Source organism: Macaca fascicularis, chromosome 8 (genome assembly GCF_037993035.2).
Source record: "Macaca fascicularis isolate 582-1 chromosome 8, T2T-MFA8v1.1".
In the NCBI taxonomy this organism is placed as follows: Eukaryota; Metazoa; Chordata; class Mammalia; order Primates; family Cercopithecidae; genus Macaca; species Macaca fascicularis.
This window is the reverse complement of record NC_088382.1, coordinates 133,705,887-133,717,996: the sequence shown is the minus strand read 5'-3', so window position 1 is coordinate 133,717,996 and position 12,110 is coordinate 133,705,887. Positions and strand designations below refer to the sequence as shown.

General features: G+C 41.2%; 1 protein-coding gene across 1 annotated transcript in view; it reads right to left on the bottom strand.

Moving 5' to 3' along the window:
• FER1L6 (fer-1 like family member 6) overlaps window positions 1-12,110 on the bottom strand; it is a 213,514-nt gene that overhangs the window by 44,096 nt on the left and 157,308 nt on the right. The window contains exons 26-31 of the mRNA XM_005564037.5: window positions 10,682-10,908; window positions 8,721-8,843; window positions 7,474-7,513; window positions 6,083-6,198; window positions 4,944-5,075; window positions 3,908-4,033 (exon numbers count right to left, since the gene is read on the bottom strand). Of these exons, the coding sequence (XP_005564094.3) occupies window positions 3,908-4,033; window positions 4,944-5,075; window positions 6,083-6,198; window positions 7,474-7,513; window positions 8,721-8,843; window positions 10,682-10,908 (764 nt within the window). The remainder of the gene's footprint in view (window positions 1-3,907; window positions 4,034-4,943; window positions 5,076-6,082; window positions 6,199-7,473; window positions 7,514-8,720; window positions 8,844-10,681; window positions 10,909-12,110) is intronic.

Below are 12,110 nucleotides of genomic sequence, written 5' to 3'. Positions count from 1 at the left end.
CCTCAGGCAGGTCCTTCAGAAGGCATCCAGAAAAAGGTGTTGTTATAAGGGATAACAGCTCCATGCGTGTGATTGCCCTTGAAGACCTTCCAGTGGAACAAAATGTGGAGGTAGAAGACAGTGATATTGATTATCCTGATCCTGCGTAGGCCTAGGCTAATGTGCATGTGTGCGTGTGTGTGTGTGTTTGTCTTACTTTTTAACAACAAAGTTTAAAAAGTAAAAATAAAACAATTTAAAAATAGGAAAAAGCTTATCGGCTAAGGATGTCAAGAACATATTTGTATACAGCTGAACAATGTGTTTGTGTTTTAAGCTAACTGCTGTTTTGACCAGAGTCAAGTTAAAAAACCTTAAAAGTCTATAAAGTAAAAAAGTTATAGTAAGCTAAAGTTAATTTATTATTGAATAAGGACAAATGTATTTTATAAATTTAGTGTAGCTTAAGTACACAGTGTTTTTAAACTTTACAGTAGCAGACAGTAACATCCTAGGCCTTCACATTCACTCGCCACTCACTCACTGACTCACCCAGAGCAACTTCCAGTCCGGCAAGCTCCATTCATGGCAAGTGCTCTAGACAGGTGTACCTTTTTTTCAAATCTTTCATACTGTATTTTTACTGTACCTTTTCTATGTTTAGATACACAAATACCATTGTGTTACAATTGCCTACGGTAGTCTACACAGTAACGTGCTGTACAGATTTATAGTCTAGGAGTGCAATAGGCTATACCATCATGTAGGAGGCCATACCATCTAGGTTTGTGTAAATACAGTCTGACACTTGCACAACACTGAAACAGCCTAACAACACATTTCTCAGTATTCCCATTGTTAAGAAATATACGACTATATTTCTTTTTTTTTTCTTTTTTCAGACAGTATCCTGCTCTGTCGCCCAGGCTGGAGTACAGTGGCGTGGTCTTGGCTCACTGCAACTTATGCCTCCCAGGCTCAAGTGATCCTCCCACCTCAACCTCCCATGTAGCTGGAACTACAGGCATGAGCCACCACGCCCCACTAATTTTTGTATCAGAGATGGGGTCTTACCGTGTTGCCCAGGCTGGTCTCAAACTTCTGAGCTCAAGCAATCTATTCACCTTGGTCTGAAAAAGTGCTGGGATTACAGGCATGAGCCACAGCACCTGGCATTACTACATTTCTAAGTAGTGTGTGATATTGGGCAAGTCATGTCGACTCTCTGAGATCTACCTGTAAAATCATGGGGTGGACCCGAAGGCCCTTCCCAGAACTAATGGTCTCTGAATCCATGACCCTATGACTCTTGCATTTAGCACTGACCAGTTGAATGATGATCTGTTTCTGAGAATAAAGTCTGATTCCAGACAACCTAGGCCTTATACTGTCAAAGGCAAATACTTTCTAAGGAAAGGCCAGAGTAGGAGGATGGTAAGAAATGGTATCAAAAAGATGGAAAAACTCTGCAGCAATGAAAGCTGAGAAACAATTCCATATTTAGGACTCTATCCTGTAGATAGAATAGTGTGAGCCTATAAAGCTGTATGTTCAAGGATGTTCACTAAAACACTGTTTAATAGCCAAAAATTGTAAGCAATGTATTTGTTGATTACTTGGGAAGAAATACAATGCAAAACAGTCCCTCCCATTTCTTCTTGTCACATCAGCCAATTTTAATTCTTTACAAAGCAGTTATCTCTGACACGAATGCTGTTCATTTATCTGTTCCTTTGTTTATTTTTATATCTTCCTAATTCTCACATCACCCTCAACTAGTATGTAATCTCCATGAGAGCAAGAGCACTGTTTATCTTGTTCATTACTTTACCTCTAGGACATAAAACAGGATCTTCTTAATATTTATTGGATAAATAAAAGAATACTACATTTATTCAAGAAAATGGTATACAGCTACTAAAAGGAATGAAGACCTGTACATACTAATTTAGAAAAAAATGGCCCATCTATCTTGTTAAGTAAGGAAAAAAAGAGGTGGGGAAATTTGATTTCTTTCTTTATGCAAGTTTTAAGTGCATTTTTTTTACTTGTTAGTGTTCTTTTAATTAAAAGATTTGAGAATTTAATTAATTAAATATTAGTATGAGAGCAAACCACACATAATCAAACTACTAGAAATATCAATGAAAAGTATCAACTGTCCATAACTAGTGAATTTGTCTAGGACTGCCACCTTCTGACTCCCTGTTTGTTCAAGTCCCTCCTGTTCTCAAGTTCTAGCCCAAGGCCTCCCTCCCCCATGCTACCTCCTGGACAGAAACCTGATCTGTTTCTCTGGCCTTTGCCTAGAAGATACTAAACACATAAAAGGTGTGCAGTAGATATTTTCTGAATGAATACATGAATAAGGAGACAGATCTTTCTCCAATCTCTGTAGTTCACAGAAATTCTTCCTTCTCCTTCCTACTGTTCATACTATTTATGGATTCCCCAAACTGTATCTTAGAGAACTTTAGCTCTGTAAGATTTTCTGTAGTGGGGAAAAAGATATGAGGCAAAAGTTTAGAAAATGCTGGTCAAGATTACTAAATAGGGTTTATTTGCTTCTGAAAAGCTCAGAGCCTTGAATGTACTAATGAGCTTTGTAAATCTCAAAGGTTGGAGAAGGAAATATGCACTATTTCTCAAATTTATTTGAACATATGTTCTGTTTCCTAAGGAATGCCTACATCTCCCAAAACACAAGTGACTTCCTGAACACAATTTTGAAAAGGTTAGTCTAAAGCATCCTGAGGGTGGTGTTTCATGTTGACTACCCAACATTGTCAGTGACTTTACAAGTTCTTCTCATCTTTCCAACTACACTGTGACTTCCTTGAAGGCAGAGACTATGTTCTTTTCATCGCAACATCCCTGGCACGTGGTGGTTGTGATGATGATACAGAGGATGATGAAGGAAACCTGAGAACTGCATGATGGAAAAACATTTATTTCTCCCTTAGCATTAAAGGACAATTCATTTTTATTTTGTGTTACATTTATGTTTCTTTGAAACAATGTAGGCAATGGAAGCAAACAGTTGACATAAAATAAGAGTATTATAATAAAATACAATTACAAAAACCACATCCAAGGTCAGGAGATTAAAGCAAATCCATGAAGCACTGGGGTTCATACGGTTGCTTTGATCGAGCATTAAATTTGGCCCTGAGCTTCTGCTAATGAGGCCGAAAAGTTTCATAATCAAAGTTTTGTGCTGTCATTATCAGGAAGAAGGAAGCTTAGAGGAGTTAACATCTTTCTTGGAAACACATTCAAAGCGAAATTGCCTACTGCAATAGTGCAGAGGCATGGCTGTGGGAGGAGAATTTCACAATAACTGCTGCCCTGTTCTGCCTTGGTCCTTCCCCCTAACTGTCTTTCCTGTAGTTTCCTGCTTCCCTCCTATTTGGTTCCCCCTCCTGCCATGGGCAACCACAGGGAGCAGATAAAACTACACTGACAGAACAGTCCTGTATGCTCAGAAAAGCCATAACATGTCTGTTTTGCCAGCCTAACTTCATACCCCCATATGTTGAACCCCTAACTCCTAAGGTGACTGTAGTTGGAGACATGGCTTTAGGGAGGTAATTAAGGTTAAATGAGGTCATAGTGGTGCTGCTCTAATATGACAGGGCTAGTGTCTTTATAGGAAGAGGAGAATATATCAGAGCTCGCTCTCTCCCTATATACACTTGCACAGAGGAAAGGCCATGTGAGGACACAGCAAGAAGGCAGCCATCCACAAGCCAGCAAGAGAGGCCTCACAAGACACCAACCCTGGTAGCAACTTAATTATAGACTGACGGCATTCAGAACTGTGGGAAAGTAAATTTCTGTTGTTTAAGCCTCCCAGTCTGCCATATATTTTGTTATGGCAGCCTAAGCAGATAAATACACCCCCTCAAAGCAAACAAGGATGGCTCACCGCGACAATGTATACTCTGATCAGCACTGTGACGGGGTAACTGGGTGGAATCCCTTGCTGGATTCTCAGCTGCCCGCTGTCCTCAGAGCTAGAATCGTTTGGGCTTTTGTAGATGCAGAAGGAGCCCTGGAACCACAAAATGCAACCCATTGAAATGAGATGGTCATATGTCCCACCAAAACCCACAGAGAGCACAGTGCTGGGAAAATGAGCACAGCCTGGGAATCTGAAGGACCTGGGTTGGTGCTAAACTTGCCAGTTGGGTGTCCTTGGGCAATTTATGTAGCCTGCTTGCATCTGAGCTTCTTCATGGCACACCCATGAACTGGCATTGTACATTAACACCCCCACACAGGACTGTTATATGAGGAACAGAACAGATGGGACACGATGTGCCTTTTACATGTGGGGTGCTGTGCTAGTGCTTCCCCCATTATCTCATTCAATCCTGACTGCAGTATTCCTATTTCCAGACATAGCAACTGAGGCTTAGGGAGGTGAAGCACTTTGTTCCAGATCATGCAGTTGGTTAGTACTATAACTAGGATTTGAATCCAGATGGGCAAACTGTAATGCCTGTGCTATTTCCAACATAGCATGCTGCATACAAAGGGCCCAGCTTGTTGTATGTTTATAGCGAATGCTGGCTACCAGTTTGTGATGTTGACACTGTAAGTCTACCAGATGAAGGGCTGGTGTTGCCTAATTAGTTTAATCGTCCAACTGGTAGGCTTGCATAAGTCACACATTTGGTATGCCAGGGATGGAGAGAACAAAGTAAAGTTCAGTGTTCCTTTCAGGAAATGAGTCTGTCTCCTTATTTTTCACCAGACTGAGTTCCAATCCACTGGTCACAACCCAAAAATATCTTAAAAGACTGGGGTTAGGTTTTGTGGAGCTCTAGAGAGGGACTTGAGTACAAATTAAGGATTTTCCCTATACACATCCCACACCACAATTCCATTAACAGAATTGAGTCATACCTGACATTTATGGACAGGGAGAGCCAAATAAAAGGATTAACAATGGAACCTGCCTTAAATTTTCCTATGACTCGATCCCCATCAAGACCATGGTCATCTTCTGTAGACTTGCCTCTGAAGAGCTCAAAAGTTTTCACCCAGTCTTCAAAATTGTTGAATTCACTCTCGAGATCACCATCATATATCTTTAGGGCAAAGGAAGAAGACTGTGGTAAGAGGAAGGAAAGCCCAGGATTGATTTAACAAGAAATGCCAAGATTCTCCAAAATCAGCCTTGATATGTGTCCTTTGGGAAAATCTGAGGCCATTGGTAATTTATCTTCAGCAAGATAAGGAACATGGATTGGCTCAGCACTCCTGAAACTGCTACTGTGAATTTTATGAAATGTTTTGATGAACTTTTAAATTCTAAAAAGTATAGGTAAATTTTTAAAAATTGTAATATATAAGTATAGATACAACAAACCTTTTAGAGCTAGTTGATGCCATTGGTTGTTGGATATAGACTATAATGCTTTGAGGAGATTCAAATCAATAATGTTCATTAAATATCTAATTATTAACATATATAAAGCGATGGAATACTTGTTTTTATTGTAATGCATATAGATATGAAGTTTCCAAGTGGAAAATTATATACATGCTTTGGAAATGCAAAATTGAGTTGAGTTTTACATTTGGTAGTATAATTTACTTATTCAGCTTTCCTATATAAATTGTTTACCTAAATTGGTTATCTATATATATAATTTTCACACTTCAAATTTTCATAGCCATCAATATACCTCTAGCTAATACCCTCTGACTAATATTAAGATTGGCCTAATGGAGCTGACTTTAGTTGGAGTTAAATCTCCTGCTACCTTGAGTGTGTATACATTTGCATGATGATGACAAGCACCTAGAGATGAGCCAAAGGGAGCTCAAATGCTGTAGATTAATTTGCAAGGTCCACACTAAACAATTTAAGTTGTGTCCCTTCTCCATATGAGGGTATAGAAAATGGAAAATGAACAAGCTTCCTGTCTTGGCTTAAATGCACATCAAAGTTTACTTCTCTACATCGATGATAATGAAGACAAAATAAGTCAGTTAAACAAAGGCATGACTAGGGTTGACCCAAGCACTAACAGAACCTCATTGCTGAGCATCCCTCCCCATCCGTGGCACAGATGCCTGTGTCCCCACATACCTGCAAGATGGCCAGGTTGGGGATTCCATCATCTTTGAGTTTCTTCTTGAGCATTTTGTCTTTCTTCTTCTTTGGGCCATCTTCTATATCTACCACTACCTCATCTGGCTTTGCCTCTGTGGATATTCAGCAGAAATTAGATTTCTCATGGCGGTTGAGATGAGAAGGAACAAAGCCAAGCTCCTTCTTTCCCTTTGCTCTGACATGTCCTATGTTGCGACCCTTCAGAAGTAGTAACTTGTGACCTTTCTTTTTAAAAACAAATAGTAACTTTTTGCCGTAGGATTGTTACATACAGTCGGTACAGTGCCTAACTGCAGGGCACCCCATGCATATATAAATCCAACGTCAGTTGATCCCCTAGGGCTGGGCAATAGGAATAGGGCAATGGCCCTATTCTATGGGCCAATGTGTTACAGTACATGTAAGAACTCATTAAACTAGGCACAGAGAGAATAATTTGCCCATTCACCCAACTAGCAAAGAACAGACTTGGAACTTGGACTGACTCCAAAGCTTTTTGGAGTCACTCTCTCTCTCAGATCCATTAAGGGACTTGAGATACATCTAGTTCAATATGAGGCTCAAATATCCTAAGGGTCTTGTGTGCAAAGTTGTTAGTGGGATTACTCAGTAATTTTTTAGCAGCAGGCTCTGCAGGGGAGAAACCGCCTGATATGGACTCTAGCTCTGTTATTTTCTAGCTGTGTAATGTTGGACAAATTACTTGACCTCTTTGTACCTCTGTTTCATCATTTGCAAGGTGAAGATACTATTTCCTATGACAAGGGGTTGGTCTTAGAATTACACGTACTAATTAGGAGTGGTCTGAGGAACTGAGCCTGGCTCTGGTTTTTCCACCTCTATCAGCATCAAATGAAAGAACATTGACTGCTTAGTGTTACAATTGTATTTAGGCTGAGACCTACTGTTGGCCTGAATTGAGTTTGTGGTCATTTGAAATCTGAGGCCTCTCATTTGACCTTCTGCCAAACAAGAGCTGTCCAATCCTGTAGACTGAGTTTTGGAACCCAAATCCAGGTCTTTATACTCACCTCTAATAAAGTTTATCATGTTGACTTTGACCGGTCATCCAGATTGCTTCTATTTTTATTCTGTGGTTTCTACATTAAGACTGTCAACATAGGAACTTGAGCCAAAGGGTCCATTCCAGCACTGAACTGAATTCAGAAGAACTGAGGTCTGGTTCCAGTCCAGCACCAAGAGCTACATGACCACATTTTAAAGTTCTATCATCTTTCTGAGATTGTTTCTAAACTCAGGAAAGGAGGGAGTTGAGCTCTAATACACCTTCCATGGCTTCCAGTTTACAATTTTCTTGTAACAATGGCCCTATTCTATGGACAAATGTCCCCAGAATAGCTGCTTACCTGTATTGCCTTTTTTTCCCTTGGGATTTCTCTCCTTTGCCTTTGAAAAAGGAGGAGACAAGATTATTGACACCGCAATACTTGATTTATCAATTCTGACTAACAATTCTAATTCAATTATCTCAGCCCTCTGCATTCCCAGAGAACACTATTTTAAAAGAGTATTCAAACAGTCTCTAAGCAGTCCCCCAAAATGAAGCCTCACTGTAAAGATCTGGGGGTTAAGCCCAATAGGATGCCCTATCCTAGAAAAGAGGTATCCGCACATCCAAGAAAACTGTGATCAAGCTGTAGACATCTTTGTCCCCTATATGCAGGACCCTCTCAGCCACAAGGCAAGCAAACTATCTCCCCAATATTTTTCCACCTCCCTAGAGCATCTCCCTGGTCTGCACCATGAGTTGTGTCTGTTGGCGTGTCTGGTCCTTGGGATGGTACCATAGATTGGGGAGGTTAACAGAGAAAGAGGAAAGGGCTGAGTTCTCACAGGAAGTGATAGTGTCCATTGCAGCAAAAGGAGGGAGGTTGGAAGCAGGGACTAACATTTGCTTTTTCAATATATATCAATATTTAAGAAATAGTTCTAGATGCAACCATAGACTTTCCAAACTAAAGAATCAGAAGAGCATTCAATTAAATATAACATCCGAGTAATTTTTCTTCCCTTCCGTACTTAGGGGTGAGAAATCTTACCACACCCAGTTGCCGAGTTTTCGCCAGACTCTCCAGGCCTACTCCCCACTGGCTCTCCACCTTTATAACTAGATCTGTCTCATTCCATGGACAAGAGGCCCTGCTCTTCCTATGCAAACCCACTTATAGTACCATTTGCTAAGGTCATATGAACTTAGAATCCTGCTGGTGACTTGGGGTCCTTAGACTGGGGTATCTCCTGAGGCCCCAATAATTGATGCCCACCTGTCCAGAGACCCCATTTCTCCCTGCTGGACCCCCCTGAGTCTGGCTGGGGGGCAGATCCTCCAGATGCCATGCTAGACTGAACATCCTTCCAGTATTTACAGCAGAGCTTGTGTCCTAGGGCCAGCTCCAGCCAAAAAGTGGGAATTTTGTAATTCAGGATCTCTGGTTCTTCCAGGCTTCTTACCTTTCTGCAGTTAACAGAACCACACCTGAGTAGGGCCCTATGTACAGTGGCATTTAAAAGGAGGTTATGTAGGACTCAGGGTGGGAGAAGGTGCTGTTTTCTTATTGAGTCTCTTGACTGCCACAGGTAGGGGAGACTCTACCTTCTGGGCTTTCTTCAGGGAGGCGTAATACTTAGACCACCAGTCAATCACGTTTTCAGCAGATTCATCCGCTATGGTCCTCTTTCTCCTCTTAGTGGACCTCCGGGAAGGTTTCCTGGGATCCTGGCAAGGGATGGGGGAATGAGTTATTAGTTCAACATCATTTGGCTGCATCCTGGTGGTCAACTGGCTTGTGAGGAAGTAAACATTTAGGTGTCCACTGGAAAACACACAGAAGTATCCACTGGTTTTGTGCTAGCAGCTCTCTGTATCACTTCCACAAATCAAAGTTCAATAATCTATTCATCCATTCATTCATTGATTATTGAGCATATGTGAGATACTGTTTTTGACATTAAGGATGTGTGGAGAATTAGACACAATCCCACACTGGATAGCTTAGAGTACAGGAGCTAGGCATGCAACAAATGAGAACCAGACTATATGATGCAATGCGGTATAGCAGGGTTATAAATCATTGAGCAATTAATATAAATGTTGTAATTCTCAGTTTCCTCAACTAGGGGCAATAATACCCACCACTGTCCTGAGGATTAAGTGACATAATTTAGGCAATTCTTTGGTGTCATTTCTGATTTGAATGGGTACAAGTAAATGACTTCTATCACATAAGTGATGGGGTGGCAGGAGAGGGAGTGATAGACGTGTGGTAGAAAGGAGGCATTTGTGGGAGAAGACAGGGGTCCTGCTGGAGCTACGGATGCAGGACTCACCAGGCATTCATCTTCCATTCACTCACCAAGTCATCTCTTGAGTCCGTACCATGATCCAGGCACTCTATCGAGTGCAGGGGATATAGAGATGTTAAAAAATTACCTCTTACCCTGCTGAGGCTCACAATTTTATGATGCATCTGAGATGAACACTGAATGATGAACACTGAATCTGAGAAGTCAACAGAAAGTCACAGGTGCAATGCTAGGGGAATGCAGCAAACCGCGTAAGGCGTCACAGAGGGTCGCTGACCAGGCATGAGATGAGAGCAGCCTGTGCAAATATCCGTTCCATGCACCTATCTCACTTTTCCACTCTTTTTTTTTTTTTTTTTATTTCATCCTTTACCATTTGCTGGGCAGGTTGTTCCTTAAGACCTTTTTGGTTTTTTTAGATGGAGGCTTGCTCTGTTGCCCAGGCTGGAGTACAGTGGCATGATTTTGGCTCACTGCAGCCTCCACCTCCCAGGCTCAAGTGATTCTCCTGCCTCAGCCTCTGGAGTAGCTGGGATTACAGGTGAGTGCCACCACACCTGGCTTATTTTTTTATTTTTTTTTAGTAGAGATGGAGTTTCACCATATTGGCCAGGCTGGGTCTCGAACTCCTGGCCTTAAGTAATCTGCGCACCTCAGCCTCCCAAAGTGCTAAGATTACAGGCCTGAGCCACCATGCCTGGCCCCTTAAGACCTTCTTAAAATGGCCTTCTCTTTTAATTCAATTGGTACACCAAGATTTTTCACTCAAATATATAATTTAAAAAGATTAACCACATCCTTGTTTTGTGGTTCTTTGTGTACTTGTCAATCTCTCCTTCCAGAATCTTTACTAACTATTTTACTCCTCTTTAGAATCCAAAAGATGCATCTTCTTGGTCCCATATGATCTTGTACAAAGTAGGACCTAAATATTTGTGGAACATGCTTGAATGAAGAAGCCCACGGCCTTTCCAAGCTGATGAATTAAGAAGAGTTTCCGTTCAATTAAATATTACTGTCAATTAAATATTAAAGTGACTAGCACTTTAATTTCATGCACATTAACTTTCCGATCCTACAACAAAGCTGTGAAGTGAGTATTAATATCCTCATTTTAGAAAGAATGAAATGATACTCAGAAATGTGAAGCTGCTTGCCCATGGTCACACTACAAGCAACTTCATATTGTTAGAGGCCTCCAATGCAAACTCCAATGAGCCTTGTAAATATGGAGAGGGATTTTGGTCTGACCTTAGGTTTTCCATCTTTTGGTGGCTCCTGGGCTACAGGTTTGTGTTCAGGCTCCAGCATCGGGGATGAGTCAGGGATGTCAACCAGGGTGGCCGGCTGGGCCTGGGCAGAGTCGGGCACCACTGTGGGAGGTGGCTCAACATCCACATAAATGTGATCTGCTGGGGGATCCTGGGAGGAGCTGTGGGCTCCAGAGGACTCAGGGGCTGTTAGCGAATCTGAAGACTCTGAAATGAAAGCACATCAGGTCAGGGAGCTGGGCTGCATCACAGGGTGGCCATTTCAGGAACCTAATACTAGGAATCAGTCAGATCTGGATTCAAATATGTCAGGTTGCTAATATTTCTGAACCTCATTTTCTTATGTATAAAATGACAGTAAAAATATCCATCTCACTGAGAGGATGAAATGAGACCATGATGTAAGGCGCCTGGCACATAATAGGTCATCAAGAAATGGTTGTATTTGTTATTGATCACTCAAAGTAATTTTAATCAATCGTGGTCATTGGGATTATGAAAATAAAGGTTTTGGGTACAGATTCTGTGTCAGGGGGGATTGTCTCCCTGTTGTGTGTTAATCTGGGGAGCCTTTGGAGCTCCAGAGAGCCATGAAGCCCCCAACTGTAGGCAGAACCCTGGGCATATAAGTACATGTGCCTGGCAGGGAGCAGGGGTATGCCCAGAGCTTCATGAGATTCTTAACTGGGCTGCTGATGCCATAGAAAGGTTATAACACTGTCCTTTACTGCCAAAGGTCCTCATCTCTCCCATTTATGCTGTAGGGGTCAGTACTCGGGAATATTTCCCAGTTCGGTACCCCCATGGCTGCCACAAACTCCAGAGTTTCTCTCCCCGCATTTGCTGACTTTCCAACAGCAAATTCAACCCAACAAACTCTTATGGGTATCTACTTCATACTGGGCATAGAGACAAAGAAACCAGTGAGACAGACTAGAAATCTTAGAAATGGACAGGGGATGTATGGCAACTTGGTTTATGAGAAAGATGGCAATACAAATCATTGGGAAAATGAATGATAGGTTAGCAGACCCTTTGGGGGGAAAATGGTGCTCTATATGGAGAAAAATGCAGCTGAATCTCCACTTAAAATCATATATAAATGCAGATGATTAAAGATCTAAATGAGAAAACTGAAACTATAAAGCTAGTAGAAGAAAATATAAGATAATACCTTTGTGACTAAGGGGTGAGAAAAGATTTCTTAAACAAGACTAAAAATATAAACTATAAAGTTTAAAACATGGAGGGGTCTGATTATATCTCAATCAAGGATTTCTGCTCATAGATAGGAATTATAGACAAGGTTAGTAGTTGCCATACTAGGAAAAGATATAAACAATATCTACAATCCACAGGATTTTAACATCTAGAAAATACAAAGAATTTGTGAATCGAAAAAAATTAAA